The 17,739-nt window shown below is 38.2% G+C and overlaps 1 protein-coding gene and 1 long non-coding RNA gene across 3 annotated transcripts in view; one reads left to right on the top strand and one right to left on the bottom strand.

Annotated features, from left to right (window-relative positions):
- The window catches only part of LOC106086150 (DDB1- and CUL4-associated factor 11), a 9,698-nt gene extending 8,683 nt beyond the window's left edge, over positions 1 to 1,015 (bottom strand). Inside the window, exons 1-2 of the mRNA XM_013250697.2 lie at positions 684 to 1,015; positions 196 to 616 (exon numbers count right to left, since the gene is read on the bottom strand). Coding sequence (XP_013106151.2) covers positions 196 to 616; positions 684 to 860 — 598 coding nt within the window. The 5' untranslated portion in view covers positions 861 to 1,015. The remainder of the gene's footprint in view (positions 1 to 195; positions 617 to 683) is intronic.
- LOC106086151 (uncharacterized) overlaps positions 1 to 17,739 on the top strand; it is a 20,824-nt gene extending 3,085 nt beyond the window's left edge. The window contains exons 2-4 of one of the 2 annotated variants that reach the window (XR_001221089.2): positions 7,755 to 7,838; positions 7,963 to 8,066; positions 17,474 to 17,739. This is a non-coding gene — a long non-coding RNA (uncharacterized LOC106086151). Of the gene's footprint in view, positions 1 to 7,754; positions 7,839 to 7,962; positions 8,067 to 8,119; positions 8,327 to 17,473 lie in introns of those variants that run through there. The other variant, XR_001221088.2, reaches the window with a different exon arrangement.

Below are 17,739 nucleotides of genomic sequence, written 5' to 3'. Positions count from 1 at the left end.
GTAACGAAAAAAAAAAACTACTTAAGCTAGTTGGCAAAAGGAAAAGGAGAAATTTATGACCAATTTTTGCTCTTTCCTTAACGTAAAAGCATTGAAGTTGAATGTTAGACATGAGTTCACAGTATTTATAAACGAATACACGAAATGTTAGCTTGTAAACTTTCCTGCATATACTCGCCCTGAAATTTCACTTACATGAATCGAACCAAGTTGAGTAAGCGAAAAATCTACCGCATGGGCTGAAATCTACATCGAGAATACTCCAATTTACATCCCGCACTTTGAGACGTTTTATGCGATGATACGTTCCCCTGGAAGCATCAAAAATGCGCACTGTGGCATCTTGGGAGGCAGTAATTAGGCGACTACCGTCGTTGTTAAATTTACAGACGTAAATTTTAGAGTCCAGCGACATTAGACGATCCGCCTTTTTATTGGGTACAAAATAATTTACTATGCGACGGTGTTGACCCGATGTGAAGGAGCCACTTGGAAATCCTGCCAAGCCATTTTCTCTTTTTATTAGTCCTCGAGTTAAGCACCACCTTTCGCTTGGTCTTCTACTGTTTGCAGGTAGTCCACTCAGCGCTTTAATCTCTTTGTACATCATGGTGTGCTAGAAATATAGGAAGAAACCATTACCATTGCTCAACATTTCAAGGTCCAGTATTGCATAAACATACCCGAAAAACTCTTAAATCTGGTTTTTTCCTTATAACTGGAGGCATTTCATTTGTCTCTTGGTTGATAACTTGCTGCAGAATTGATCCCAAGGCCAAAGGTAAATGTTCATCCTCACTAATATCGCTTAGATTCTCATCGTCATCAGTTTCACTATCGTATGCTATATTATTACCCATTGAAATTTACGACGACCAAGCTGCCCCAAGCTCCGAATACCCACCAGAATAGTTGCTCAATCATGCAAATTATTTATTTTTTTTATTGTAGGACCGAGGATTAAACCACAACAAATCAAAACAAAGAACCAGCGTTGCCACTACAAACAAATTTTCGACCAACACTTTTCAAAAGACTTACCAAATCCCATCCCAGCCGACCAAAATTGTAAACTAAACACTAAAATACACGCTCTTTTCTTGTTAAAGTTATTATATAGTTAACTGTAAAATATAACATAAATTTTGTCAATATCGGGAAATAACAGAGGCTTTTATCAGCCCATGGCCTTATAAAGTTCTAATACAACACACTTAGGAACTAATGCAATAACGCACCAGAGAAATTTGTTAGGACAAACAGCAAAAAAGTTTGTTAAAACACCAGAAAATCTGCTAAATATGGGGCAACAGTTTTTTTTTTTGCAAAAACAGCAAATATTTTTTGCCATTTCCAGATGGTAAAAAGGTTAAATTAGCCTAAACATTTTAACATTCCTTCAAAAAATTGTCTATTGTATCTTATATTTTGGTATTGGAGATATGTAGAGTATATGATGTTCTAATTTTCTATAATTTGATCATTTTTCAACCATATATAACAGCAAATCAAATTTACGCTACACTCAACCAAATTTGTTATTCAAAACAACAAAAATGTTGGGTAAAACAACATAACTAAGCAGCAGTCATTTTCAGCAAACAACAGGCTTTTCAGCAGTCAGACTGTTGATCTGAAATTGCAGAACTACTGCTGTATTAGCAGAACTGCCGCCACAATAGCAGAGAAATTACCTACTAATATTCAGCAGACAGTGTTTGCTAATTTCAGCAAATTTTTTTCTATGAGTAAACGGTAAAAAATTTACCGTTAAAATGATCAAAAAATTATATTAAAATATAGGAAATGACTTAATTATAGTTATGAAGCTCAAAAATTTGAGAAGGTTTCTTTGGTTTCGTTGGACTGAAATCAAGCGTCATTCTGTGTTGCCGTACGTAAAGTAGTATTTATAGGTGTGAAAGTAATAACTTGTTTTCCTTTGGCGCGTTGCTTTCGTGGGATTTGTTTGTAGAGTTGCATTTTCCAACGCGACGCTCGAAAACAAAGCCCAACGCCTTGAGGGAAAAAACAGAATGAGCGCGTTGAGCTTTGTTTTTGAGCGCTGCGTTGAAAAATTCAACTCTGCAAACAAATCTCACAAAAGCGACGTCCTAAAGATAAAGTATTTTCAAATTTCAAAACGGCAACGCTGCGAAAAACTTAGAAACACGATTTTTGACTTATCGATTAATCTAAGTGCTAAAACATCGATTTCTGCTCTAAAATATCGATTGTGAAACAAGTGATCGGTCTAGCCTGTGTGCCAATTGATAGAAAAGTGAGAGGGTTGGAAAAAGTGGAACGCTGTCAATCAAAATCTCTTATGAAAATTTTTTGAGAAAAAACTTTTTCTTATCAACAATTCACTTTGCATTTAGAATTCGTCTGAAGTGGACGCTTCGGGATTCGGTGCATAGTCATCGTTATACTCAGTACAGTTATAACTGTACATTGTTTTTAATTCTGTAATTTTATTACACGTGTTTTTATATACAGTTGGTGGGGACACCAACTTCGGAAGTACAACCTGGCATATAGAGTCGTACTCTGCCATTTCAATTAAAGTCCAAAAAAAAAAAAAATCAACAATTACCAAGTACTCATTTATTTATTTATTTAGGGATCTTATAATTAGAGTGTAGAGTGTCGCTGCGCAACAAGTCGTTTTCTTACCTTAAATAAACACGATCGCCAAACTTCTAATTGTAACTAAGTGTTTGTTAGTGTTATTGATCTTACATGTGCTAACTCGGGGTGGTAAAACAATATTTGTGGATGCATTAATAAGAAACTATTTGTATAAAAATATAAATAAATATTCTTCTAAAATAAATAAAAAATAAATGTGTCTTTCATAACCAGCTTTGTAACAACGATTGTGAAAGAAAGTGATGTTCTTTTGGTCTTGCTATTACAACAACATATATCACAAATATTGCCAGCAATAGGAGGGGAAACCCATTCATGATTGACGTCGGTTTTACATTATTGAAAGCACCTTCAATGTCAAGAAATGCTACCATTGCGTATTCATTGACAACGAGAGAATCCTCTATGTAGGTGACTAGCTCGTGAAAGGCTGTTTCAGCGGACTTGCCCTTACTATATGCATGCTGTTGCCGAGACAGGCGATCTCTAGGAGTCTTTGTCCTAAGATATATTTCTATCAACATCTTTAGAGTCTTCATCATAAAGGATGACAGACTAATAGGACGAAAATCTTTCGCCTTCGCGTGGTAAAGTTTTTCTGCTTCCGGAATGAAAATGACTTTTGTGTCCCTCCATCTCACAGGTATATACGACATGCTGATACAAGCAGAGTATATCTCCCTAAACGAAGGAGCCAGTCTGTCGGACACTGCTTGTAATTCAACCAGTGATACATTATCAGAGCCGGGCGACTTAAAGTAGTAGAAACATTTTATCGCCTACACGATTTTCGACTCAGCCACAATTTGCCCAATGACCTCCGGCGTTTGCATACCAGTGACAACCTCTTCTGGAGCTACGTTGTCCGTTGGTGAGTTTCCCGGGAAATGTGTATCAACGAGTAGTTCTAGTGTTTCCTCACTAGACATTGTCCATAAATCCTCTGACTTCTGAATGGGTCACACCGTTATAGGTCTTCAGGGTAAGACATTCTTGAGCCTAGAGACCTCAGATGTATCCTCCACGGAGCTCCAGAATTTGTTCTGAGGGCGAGCTGCGCTCTTGTATTTTCTTAGCTCAGCTTGGTATACGTCCAAATGCGGGCGCGCTCAGCCACATTTCGAAATGTATACCAATGGATGGATAAGGTAGCTTCTTTACAGTAATATTCCACAAATTAAAATCTGTCTGAAATAATAAAAACAAGTAACAGGCAACCATAGAAAGTAGCATACAATTTTTTTTTAGCACACTTGTGTACTCGAACAGCAGATTTTATTAGTTGAAATAGCAATAAGAAATGTCTGCTAATACAGCAGCCCTATGTTACTTGCTGAAACAGCAGTATTGTCTGCTTTATCATTTTCAGCAGACAACAAATGCTGTTTTAGCAAACATTTTTGCTGTTTTGAATAACAAATTTGGTTGAGTGTAGTTTGAAAAATAAGGTGAAATATTAAGATGTTGTCTAAAATCTTTGTTTAAATTAATTTGACAAGTAGTATTTTACTCTCCATGTTGTGTGTGGTGCTGTGTTTTTTGAAGTCAGCAATTCAAATATATGTCACATAGAGAAAATGTGAATGGCTTCTACAAATTCGCCCAACAACAGTAAGGTAGTTGTACTCCAAGACCTTTTCTAAAATTCGGTGAAATCGGACATATAAAGGGATTTGTATTATTGATTAACAATTTGCAATTTGTATTTATGATAAGCTAAAAGGTCCAATTAAAGTGGTTTAAATAGCTTAGGATGAAAAGAGGGTGCGTGTATTAATCCCACCCACGCCACGATGGGCATACACCTAAGCCAATAATAGTAAAAAGTAACCTTGAAAAATAAAATCTATGTTAGAAATTCCGTGCTTCTTACAAAATGGTTCATGTCTGGTATTGTTTCCCCAACTAAGTGCTGGTGTCCGTTGACTGCGAAAGCCGGGCAATGAAATAGGATATACTCCAACGTCGCATCGTCTTCCGCGCATGCCCTACACACGCTATCACTTGCCGCACCTATTTGGCATAAGTGAGCTCGTAGTCCTATGTGTCCCGTTGTGATACCGAGAGTTATACCGATGGCCAGTTTACTGTTCGTAATGATGTTCACACTCGACGTCCTCGCAATACCAGAGTTCCGTCAATCTAAAACTGACCATGGCATTAGTATCTCGCACAAGTATCTCAAGTGTCATCTCAGGTACCCGATCGGAAACCTCTTCTAATCCACCCGTGTATAGTATCGTCACCCACCACGGTTATACCACGATGGTAAGACCTATTCTCTATCCATCGCCTTAAGTCTCATAGCCGCAGTGGCTGTGTCGCAATTAATCTGTATGTCAAGGGGTCGGATATCTAGAATAGTGGGCGTGGTCCCCATTGCTCCGCCTATGCGAAGACAACATGTTTTCTGACCCTGTTGTATTATCCTTACGTTGCTAAACTACAGGCAGATTTCAGTCTTCTCTGGGTTAACATTGAGACCCCTAAGTCTAGCATAGTCGTATGTCATTTGTTAGACCCTTTCGGGTCTCATTCGCCCTTCTTTTCGCAATACACATATGTGAAAGGGAACACAATAAAATCGTGATCAATGCCCAATTTATTCTATTAAAAAACAATTTAATTTGTACAATTAGTAATATGTTCCACGTAGGCCTTCTCTACTAATCACTTGCTGTAATACAATAAAAATCGAATTTCCATGTGAGTAATAATTAAAGCAATTAAAATCCCGCTTACATTGCTCAACAAATACGGGTTTAAGGCTCTCGTCAGCTGATTTTATAAAGAGAAAACAGATGATTTTAATGACACGATCATCTGTTTTCTCCTTATAAAGAGCAGTGTAAACGGGGTTGAACACCTTGAATGAAACGTTTTTTAAAGTCAAAATCATGTTTAATCAATTTTAGGTAAATATTTATAATAATTCTGTGTATGTCCATTGTCCACCAGCCGTTGTTGTGTACTTTGTTCTATGTACAAAACTACGGTTCTATGTACAAAATAACGGCTGATGGAGAAATTGCTTACGCTTAAAATTGATCGCAAAGATAAAAGATATGTGAGGAGGGCAATATGGATTATGAAGCAAAACTAATGTCACTGAAGCGGCGGTGAGATGATGACGAGTAGGATGTTCAAATTGTTAGATACCCCCTCCGGAAATGGGAATGTGGGTGGAACTCAGTGTTGTTGCAAATATGCTGATGACGACTACCGACCATCGCCTGCCATCTTGTCCGTGTTAGCAGCCCTGTGGCTGAGAGTGTTCTATATGCTGCTGGATGGATGACGATGTGACTATTTTATTTGGCCATACACATGAATTGCTCGCCTATGAGGACCACCAAACATAATGTCTATTTTTTATTGGGGTCTGTGTTTATTTGGGTCCCTTCGTTTTTTTGCATTGTCACCAAATTATCTCAGTTAGTTTTCTTACTTTATGGCATAATTATGTATACATGTGGGTGTACGTTGGGGGTTGTGATATGCGGTTTATGCTGGCCGGTGTTGCCATCTCTACATTTCGAAAATGTGCACAAATGTTCACGAGTCATGGGGTTGCTATTGCCTTATATTTTGTTCAAATTGGATTTATTTAAATATTGGACCTATGTTCGTATATTTGTAGTAAGAAACAATAAAAAACAACAAATTTTTGTATATGTTTATAGCCTACACCACTGCTGGGGTACAGGTATTATAGCTTTGTGAATTTGTTTGTAACACCCAGAAGGAAGAGAGATGGACCCATTTGTATGGATACCGATCGACTCAGAATCACTTTCTGATTCGATTTAGCTATGTCTGTCTGTCTGTCCGTCGGTCCAAGTTTGTGTACTAAGTACGAGTCGCAATTTTCATCCGATCGTCTTCAAATTTAGCGCAAGTATTTCCTAGAGACGAAACCTATTGAAATTGGAAAAAACCTGTTCAGATTTGGATATAGCTCCCATATAAAATTGCATTATATCGTCATTTGTAAACCGATTCTCACAAAATTTTGCACTAGTAATTCTCTTATAAGTCTCGATATTATTGGTGAATTTCATAGAAATCGAGACAGATTTAGATATATCTCCCATATATATTTTCGTCCGATTTTGAATAATACTCAATAATTTAGTAATTTGTTAACCGATCTTCCCAAAGTTTGGTTACGTAGGTTTCTCTTATAACTCTTCTGATGACTGATAAATTTTATAGATATTTGTTCAGTTTTAAATATAGCTCCCATATATATGCATTTCCCGAGTTTTTGCAAGGCATAGTACCTCAGGAGCGTCGCACAGTGGGACAAACGGCAAACAAATATTGGAAACAAGTCTTCAACTTTTTATCTTAGCTGTCCAAGTGTTGTAGACATTTGTGGATGAGGACATAGGCTTTCAGCAAAGTGTAGGTCCATATCTTTAATACAAGATGAGATACATACATATAACCTTTAGGGTTATATGTATGTATCTATACTGAACCGGTTTGCATGATTTAGGACTCTAGAGAAAGAACTTGACGAGATCTAAAACCAGTAAAGAAAGGCAAAAGTCGGGTGGTGCCGACTGTTTAATACCCTACATCTCTACCCCCTGCTTTGAGCTTGTTCACGTAGAGGGTGGAGCTCTTATAGTTTTCCTACAACCTGCTATGGAGCTTGTTCGCTAGCTCGGATCTTAGGGGGATTCTTCCCATTCGCGGAAATTCCTCTACAACCTCTCCTTGGCCTTGTTCGCTCTGCCCGTCTGTAGGAAGATTTATTAAGAGCACTTGTTCGGATGTAGAGAGGGAAACAGAGACTTCCATATTAAATCGACGCCTCGAAGCAACTTTAGCGTTTTCCCCAAAAGACTCGCAATCTAAGTCTCTCACCCTTCATCTTTAAGTTAACTATCGCCTGTGTTGACATATCACACACTAATAAAGACAACCCTTTGTTAAAAGAAAAAACCTAATCACCGGTGTTTTATTTGTTTTTAAATCTCTTTGCGACGGGTGGGGGTATGTACCACCCGTCTCAACACGGCACGCTCGTGTTGAAACAGATCGAGCCGGATCTGTTTCCAGCGATTAATTCGTTTTTTGTTGCTTCTTTTCAGATCAACGCATCGCTTATCACCCCCTTTCATCCATCAGCAATCATCTTTGCCATCATCTCATCAACATAAACCATCAAGAAACAGGTACGTAAAATCAGTTTCTTTAAAAAGTGAGCAGACAAACAGACGGACATAGCTTAATCGAATCAGGGACTGATTCTGAGTCGATCGGTATACTTATCAATGGGTCTATCTTTCTTCTTTCTAGGTGTTACAAACAAATACGCTAAGTTGTAATACCGTGTACCGCAGTAGTGGTGTAGGGTATTAAAATATGCCTAACGTGTCATGCTATGGTGTACCGTTAACGAGGTATGAATTGTTTAATTTTTAAAATATCAAAATTTTGACTTGGGTTTTTTCAGTGTTTTTAATGACATCGTCAATTTTTGAGCTATAAATTTCACTCAAACTGTGCCAGTACATGTATGCACAAAATAAAAAAAGAATGATGCCAATACCTGTGGCCCTTTAAACATGTCATGGCTTTCAATATGAAAAATATTTGTTTTGTCAAAAATTTACAAAATTTTTTAAAAAAGATACTCCCATTTCCTTCAGGATTTCGTAAACTTTGGCCATGCAACTATAATCATTTCTTTCCACTTTCACAAAGTAGAAGTATTGAGAAAAGAGAAAAGTGTTTTTCCACTTCTTTTAGGCTTGAATTAAAGCTTTAAATGTTCCCTATAACTAAAGGTATGTTTCGCCATATCCTAGCCATAAATGAGGTCGTGGCAGTCCAAATACTAAAAATGTCGATTTTTAAGCAGTGCTCATATATTCACTGTTTAAAATCAAGTATTACGTCACAACTAATTGCACGTACATGTGAGGAACTTTTATTTGGTACCACTTCTTCTACAAACACACAAAAAGAATCATGCACATATCTCTATTCCATCAAAAAAGTCCAATTTTTCAAATTTTGTTGTTGTCGTCAGCGTTAGTCATGAAAAACGACCGTCTTATTTGCAAAATATACCTTACTTTTAAGGATGTACAAAACATTTCCCTATTCGGATTCTATCTTCTCTAAATTCAATATGGACTTCATTAAACTAGGTGTAAAAATATCTATTTTTGAAATGTACCCTTATATGCGAGCTTCATCAAAGTATTGATTGATTCATCCATGGGATATACTTTTCCATGCCGAGAAAAAGTCATTTGCAAAATTTTAAAAAATTTTTAGTAAAAATGTGGGTTCCATAGCAAAAATACCGAAAATCAACGCTCATCCAAATATTGATCGATTCATCCATGGGATATACTTTTCCATGCCGAGAAAATGTCAAATTGCAAAATTTTAACAAATTTTTAGTAAAAATACCAAAAAACCAAGGCTCCGTTTATATGATGGGACCTACACCTAAATTTGGACCGATCTGGATTATATTCTGCAATGTTGTAGATATGTCTAAAAACACTCTCTCTCTTCCAAATTTCAGGCAAATCGGATGAGCTAAAGATTTTTAATCTAGAGATCGTAAAGTAGTGATGAAGCGAAATGTCCTAATTGAACATCTTAAGCTTATAAAATGCGTATGCGTATGCGACAGACCAAAGTCTCTGGTGGAATAGTTTGTTTTATTGAGTCGCGATTTAAATGTTCCTGCGTGTAGTGTGGCAATACTGGCTCACTTACTTGAGTGGTGGGCGTTAACATTTTTGTGTGCGTTTTTTGTGTAGTCGCACACAAAGCCTGTAGCCCACAGTCTTGACTAGAGATGATACATGTTTCAATTTGTGTCCTTTTTTGTTGCCAACTTTGAATGAGACATCGACATTGTAGCACCATCAACCTCTCAGCGGGTGCTCATGCCGTTCCAATCGATAATGGTTTGTTTTTAATAAACCGCAAAATGTTTCCGTTCTCACTTCCGCAATGCAACTGCAGCACAATCACGCATAAACAGACATACTAAGTAATGAATCCTCTTTAGCGTTGTCGCCCAATGTTAATCTCTGACGGACCAGAGACCACGTAATGAATACAAAGCACGACCGCCCCCAAGCTGCATCGGAATGATTTGTTTCCGTTGTTCCTTTTTTCGACATTGTTTCTGGCGTAGTCTTTTTTACGACTGCCACGCGGTAGGTCACCCCTATTAACGGGCAAATAGGAAGGACGTGAGTGAGAGTGTGCACACTTAAATCACTTATTTGGACTAACTGCCGCTGTGTGGTACATTCTGTCCTCGTAAAGTAGTGAAGAGACATCTGTAACAGGTTTACCTATCCTCATCAAACACCTAGCCACACAAGACGCACCGAATGACGGACACACAGACGTGTGAGCTGAAATAATTTCAAATTCGATGCATTCAGGACGACGTCAGAAATTTCAAATGTAACGGCGGTAATGGAATTTCTTGATATGCCATTAAACTTAATAATAAAAAACAATCGCGTGAATGCCATCGTGGCGCAGAAGTTAGCATGGCCGCCTATGACGCTGAACATCTAGGTGCGAACTTGGCATGAACATTAGACAGCATTTTCAGCTTAAACTTGAAACGGACAGCACTCATTGATATGTGACAAGTTTATCCCTTGTTCCTTAATGTGCAAATTTGTACATTGCGTCTTAAAAGCATATCGATGGCTTAATATAAAAGGATCTTTCTCAATTTTTTTCAGAATGGTGTGTTTTGCTTATTCTGGAAGACAAATGTCGGATGCAACTTGTCTCCAAATTTAAGGTGAATATAGTAGCATAAACAGATACATGATGATTAAAAAAATTCAAGTTTTTATACTCACCACCATTGAGCTGCGACCCCGTAAAGTACATACGTATACTGTTGATCGTCTTGACATTCCGTCCGTCCCGTATATGGGAATCACGATAGCGGTCGATCGAATAAATATATTCGGTCGAAACTACGAACACATATTTCTAATTGATAAAGGTCATGAGGGATTTGAAAATGGGCGACATCGTACAAACCGATCTCCAGATTTGACTTCTTTGAGCCAAAGAAGGAGCAGCAATTTCCGTCCGACTTGGCTGAAATTTTACACGGAGTGTGTTGGTACAACTGCAACGCCCTTGGCAAGTACGTTACAAATAGGTCTATAACCTGATATAGCGCCCATATTTACCGATCTCCCATTTGACATCTGGAGTCTCTGGAAGCCGGAAATGCCGTGTGTGTAGGAGCTTACAACAAAAGTAAGCACTAAGAAATTGTGAGCGAAACTCAAAAAGAATGCAAAACGAGAACAAACAAGTAAAAGCGTGCTAAGTTCGGCCGGGCCGAATCTTGGAAACGAACCACCATGGATGCAGCTAAAAATTTATTCAAAATAAGTCTAGTTGAAGGTCATAGTTTTATTCTACATACCAAACTTATGTCAAACCAGAAAAATTAAAGCTTCTAGGAACCGAACAACCGAACCGAACGAGAGACCGGTTTACATGGGAGCTATATCTGGTTCTGGACAGACTGGGACTGTACTTGGCACAGTTGTTAAAAGCCATTACAAAACACTACATGCAAAATTTCAGCCAAATCGGACAAAAATTGCGGCTTGTAAGGGCTCAAGAAGTCAAATCGGGAGATCGGTTTATATTGGAGCTATAACCAAATCTGAACCGATACAGCCCATTTGCAATCCTCAACGATCTACATCAATATTAAGTATTTGCGCAAAATTTCAAGTGGCTGGCTCTACGCGTTCGACCGCGTATCCGACTATCGTGATTTCGACAGTCGGACGGACATGGCTGGATCGACTTAGAACGTCGAAACGATCAAGAATATATAACTAAATCTGAACCGATACAGCCCATTTGCAATCGCCAACGACCTACATCAATATTAAGTATTTGTGCGTGGCGTCTTTGACGATATTTCGAGGTGTTACCAACGGAATGACTAGATTAGTATACCGCCATCCTATGGTGGTGGGTATAAAGCATAACTGGCAAAAGCGCATCACATTGGTGATGTTTGTGAACCAAAGACAATTGAAGCTAAAAAAACTAGACGTTTGAAACAATGAAATCACACAGAGAGAAATAGAAACTGTACTGACACATGAAGAGATATTGATCCAGCGGCTGCAGGAATTGGCATGTGGTAGCCAAACTTAAAATCCAATATGCAATTTCCATTTAGATTTAAATTTGACGCTGACATAATCAATTAAATCCATAAATTTCTGGTGATATTCATTCTCATAGTCATTAGCTCGACTCACTCCCCTTTGGGAGAAATAACGTATTGTAAAATATGAAATCCGATTTGGCCGAAATTTTGTACCTAATGTTTTGTTATGACTTACAATAACTGCTCTAAGTACGATCCAAATCGGTATATAACCTGATATAGCTCTCATATAAACCGCTCTCCCGATTTGAAATCTTAAGCCCCTGTTTGAATGTTCTATTACGACTTCCAACAATCGTGCCATGTATCGTTGAAATCGGTCTATAACCGGCCCCCATATATATCGATCGAATGAAGGAATGTCCTACTAAATGAAATCAGCAAGTTTTTTGATTCCAAATCTATTATTTAGGGAAAGTAATCATGAAAACATTTCACTTAAAGCGAATATAATACCACCCTTTAGCTTATTTCCTCAATTTGTACGCGAATTTTCGAATTCCCATTTCATCAGAGCGTGTCGTGTGCTCACATTCATACACAGCGTCAAAGTGAGCGGTTGGCGCCAATTCAATTTTCCTGGCGCAAGAAGAATCCCATAGCTACCGTATATCCTTTCTTACCCATTGGCATGTTCACTGTCAACAATACAAGAGGTTTTGAATCCAATGCCTGGTCAAACATCCGAATTTGAAGAACAGTGGCATTGACCACTACCACGAGTGAATGCCTAATCGGTTTCAAGTCACACAATAGTTGGAAACTTTTGAAAACTATCCAGACATCCGGACACCCGTTTTTAATAATGCCTAATACGCTAATCCATTCATTTTTGTTATGCGTCCATTAGTTTGAAATACAATGACATTAAGTACTCACACTTTGTTGTCCGGCCGATCTGCATGTATTGAGTTTTGGGTAATAAACCTTTACACTCGCCCAATAAAGCAATTCACCCACCTACCAAAGCGGGCAAAGTTCAATGCGTTTTGTTTAAGAAGCGAAGGGAGAAACATAAATACAAATATTGACAAATGGCTTCCGTGACACAGCCATTCACTCCCACCACCAGCACGCATCTTCAGATCTGCCCATCAATAAAAATCAAATAAAAAATATTTATGAATTATTTATGAAAATAATTAAAAAGAAATTTTTCAAAAGTGATGTCGGCTTTTACACAAAACGGCTCGTTTAATTTTTTTACAATAGAATGCCGCGACACATTTCTCAACATGTCCATATCTCTGTGGAACAATCGTGAATGTGATGTTGACAGCGTACAGCTTGCATACGGGATTTCAATTCCAATGTACCCATCCACAATGGGTATGAAAAGTCCTCGAACAGTGGGAAAATAGTATGTGCGCACTAAAGGTGGGTTCTTATAGACAACGATACTCACACAATATAAATAGAACTTTGTCATACTCTCATTGTAAACACGCTCTCGCGGCAAATTCGCAATAAGTACGACCTACCAAAGTATGGCCGGCGCTAGAAACGAAAACCTTAAGTGGAACTCCTTCTGACTGCAGTGCGGGACACACACACAGTAGATATTCTATAGTCTCTTCTTCTTTTTCGATGTCCTCACAGCTTCTGCAAAAGTCGTTACTGGCAACCTTTAGTTTGTCAGCATGTTTTCCGATTAGACAGACAGTGACCAGTCATGACCGAAACATTGACTGAGACGTCAGTTCTAGCCAGTGACAGCAAAGCGGAAGAGGTCTTCAAATCTAGATTAGATCACATGATTTTGGAATGCCCACAATCCCCCCTTTGTGACCATCTTTCATCCGTTGCCCTCCGGACCTGATTCTGAAGACTTATCTTACATTTGACTAGAAGCATACCTACAGATTCCAGGTCCCCTGAAATGTGTAAAGTAGTTCCTCGGCGCGCAAGCTCGTCTGCTCTACAATCAAAATACAAAACAAAAATCTCTGTGGCCCACCATCCAGAACAGGTAAATGTATTGCGATAGAAAAGAACCCAGCCAGGAAGAATCGTGTGTTGTACACTGAGGCGGCAGGACTCCATCGGGTCATTCCGGTCGTACAACCGGCTGTCATGGGATTGAGGAGAAAAATCGTGTCTCACATTGATTGGTGTGTTGTTATCTCTGGACAACTGTTAGAAAGCATTATAAAAAAAATTGTAATGAAGAAATAGCGAATATATTTCGTAGTTCAAGTGGTACTGAGCAAAACAGAAGCGATACGTCGCTGCGTCACTATGAATATCCCTTCAATTGGTTGCACATGTATTTAAAAGCCAAGGAGCTGGGTCGCAAACAACTCTATTTCAATGTAGTTTTTTCTGTTGTGTGTCGTTGTAGCTCTTCTTGTTTTGTGTCGTCCAATAGATTGCAACCTCACACTGGATAGTCTTTTTAAAGCTTAAGTCGCTAACTTGCCTTGCGGGCTTGTGTATAAATACTATCCTTGCCTCCTGACACGCTTTCGGTGTATATGCAAGTCCTACGCACGCTGTGAAAATGTCGCCCAGATGGGAGACCAGATAGTCGGCCTCCTCCTGTAGTAGGTTAGGTAAGAGTGGCAGTCCTTTACAGACTCACTTAGACAATTTTAAGTCCACTGTGTTACCACAGTAGCGACAGACCAAGGATTCTAGCGGGAATCGATCCCACGACCCCTGCCCTGGTAATCCAAGCACGATACTAACTCGGCTACGGGGTCGCCCTCCTCCTATAGTAACGCCGGAAATATTCCATCAGGTTCGGATGACTTAAGTGGTTGGTAGCTCCTCAAGGCCTCTTACCATAAATTCTGTTATGATAAGCCTTCAATTCGGTGTGTCTGTGAGTCCCGTCGTATCCTGTGGTGCGTTTTTATCAAAAGCCGCAAAATGTCCTCCGTTTAGTCTGCTCTCATTCACATGTCGTCTGCTAATGTTTCAGATTGGGCATGGATTTTTGAGAGAAACTTTTTCATCTTGGGGGTATCATTAACGCTTTCGAACTATTCGCGGAAAAACAGGAGGCATGTTTGTATTGTATTCCTTGAGGCCGTGTAATACACACATCCCAATAAACTGTCGCTTTTTATCAACGTGCAGTTATAAAGTCTGTGGACCACTTGGACCACAATGTTGCGAATCTCACCGGTCATCCAGGTTTTTTTTTTTGGGCTGAATTCCTTTCCCGAAGAGGATAACCATCTTCGAAAGACCCCACTATTGCGGTCGTTATCCTGTGACATTGTCGTCAATGTTTTCTATGCTTGAACAAAATATTGTATAAATTATCTTGCCTAAGTCTTACTTGAAGTAGACTTTCCCGAGTTGGTTTTCACCGTATTCCGGAAGCTTATCGGACTTGGTTTATTTGAAAGATTTCCTTTCCTATCAAATAAAAATATTTTTTATTTACTGAAAAATATCAATTATTTACTTGGTTTTTTGATAGAATAAACGATTTTCCAATAAACTGGTTTATTGAATTAAACTCAGCTTGTCATAAATGCAATTACAAAATCGTTTATTAATAAATACAATAATAAATACAAATTCCTTTATAGATCAGATTTCAGCAAAATTTTTAATTGGACATAAAAATTGTAAGACTGAACCATGATTTTGATTTTTTTTGTGTAGGCGGGCCAATTATGTTGCTTCTGTATGGGTGTGTGTGTGTAGGTATTTTAATCCATATTTGAATTCGTATTTCAATCCATATACATATGTACTCGTTATTTCTTCCAAAATACACACTGTCTCTGCAAATCACTGATGCTTTACTCCTTGCGTTATGTTTGAGGATACTACGAAAGTAGAAGAGCAATTGCGAAGTCTCGATGTGAAATTTCTTCTTAAAAATAACGTGCAAATCTGCCAAGTGCTTGGAGAAATGCTCGCCTAAAGCGAATACGATGATCGAATTGGTAGCGTGATCATCGGTCCGATTGCCACAATAGTCACTGTAATACAACCTAACGATAAGTTTTCCTGCAATAGAGACAGACTGTAGGATCATGGCAAAAGGTATTCTCAATTAAATTGAAGTCTTGTAGGAATGGAGTGGCCTCGTTGACTGATAAAGTGTTTTGCCACCACGAATTTTTCTTCAGGCATGTACCTCTCCCCGCCCATGTCCGAGACGGTGACTTGTAAAGGTTGAAGAACAAATCGCAGTTACCACGAATGCAGCTAGCCGACCACTTAATAGTTGAAGAAATGAAGTCATTAAATCGTTTACTGAAGCAATTTGTCCCCAACCAATAATTTACATGTCTTGCGAGGCGATCACCGCCGTACGTGCCCATACGTCATGGGAATTTTAGAATTCTTGACTGGCAGGGCCACTCAGCCCAGGTCTTGGTTGTTCCTATTTTTGTTTTGTTTCGTTCTGTGTTGCGGTTGAAGTGAAAGGCTTGTTAAATGATCACAAAATTCTCTCATTAAATGCATTTAAAATAATCATGGAATTGGAATGACATGTGCATGAATTGGACAAGAAAATAATAATAATTAATCAATTCATAAATATTGATGCATGCATTTGGGTGTGTGTGCTGTGTGAGTGTGTGTGTTAGACGATTTACATGCACCCGCACTCACTCATATTGTAATTGATGACAAAACGGCTACGGAGGGAGATGTCTTTGATAACAGTCAGTTGTTGTCGCGTCAAATCATTCAATCGGACCGCTCTGCTGCACGGCTTATTATGAATTCATGCAAAGTAATCGTCGATATTTTTTGGAATTTCTGTAGAATTTCAGACAAGTGCAATGTTTCTCTTGCCTTAGCAGGCACTCTTATGCACGCACACAAACAATTCTGTTGGGGAACGAAACGCAATGGCTTTGTTAGCAGGAGTACATATTAGACTTGAGCAAAATGTTGTCCGAATATTGCTATGAAGCCAAAACAAAAATTTCTAAAGCTATGCCTCAATGTAGTTTGCAAAATTAGAATCGTATTTCCACACCGTTCCAGAGGAGAATTTGGCAAGGCTCCTCAGTCGAGGCCCGAAAGAATTCATTCCACAACATCAAAAAGACGAAAACACTAGAATCAAAAATACTTGTTTCTCACTTTCTCATGTAATGGTCACATTCATGTCTTGGCTCCGAAAAATGTATATGTAGTTTGTGGTTCTTTTAAAAGGCCCATTTCGAAGATTTGTTTACTGCCGTTTTCACTGCTATGTTGTAAAGACTTTATTTTTGAAAACAACCTAAGTGAAATTATCCTTAAATATACGAATTCTCAGTCGTTTCAGTACTTCACAAAATCTTGGTTTAATTAAGAAATTTGTACATTAAAATAAAATGTTTGCTGAAATCAGTCCTATAAAGGAATTTACAAACGATTTTGTAATTTGCATTTATGACAAGTTGAACAATTCAATGAAAACAGTTTTCAACTCAATAAACCATACCATTGGAAATAGTGTCTTCTATGAAAAAAAGCTTCGCAGTCTTAATTTAAGTAAATAATTGATATTTTGCCATGATTAAACAATTTTTTTATATCAGTCGATTAATTGGCAATGAACAATTAAATGTGTTGCATTTAAATAAGTTGTCTTTAAAGGAGGCGATTTTTATGATTACGATACGAAATCTTTTGTAGGCGACCTTAACAGAATAACCAAAAGGGGAAGGCCAAGACTCGATGGAAAGACCAAGTGATGAAAGACATCTCCAAACTAAGCGTCAAAGAAAAGAAAAGGAGCTCAAAAGATCGAGGTGCTGGAAAATCCATTCTACACAGAAAAAATAAAAATCGAGTTCAATCACGAAATTAATTGATCCAAATATTTTTTAGTTGAAACTGCTTCAATCACGAAAATGATAATATACATCAAAGGTGATAAAAAATATTTTTCTAAATAAAAT

The sequence above is a fragment of the Stomoxys calcitrans genome, chromosome 5, assembly GCF_963082655.1.
Source record: "Stomoxys calcitrans chromosome 5, idStoCalc2.1, whole genome shotgun sequence".
In the NCBI taxonomy this organism is placed as follows: domain Eukaryota; kingdom Metazoa; phylum Arthropoda; class Insecta; order Diptera; family Muscidae; genus Stomoxys; species Stomoxys calcitrans.
The sequence above is the reverse complement of the archived record's forward strand: the minus strand, read 5'-3'. Positions and strand labels throughout refer to the sequence as shown.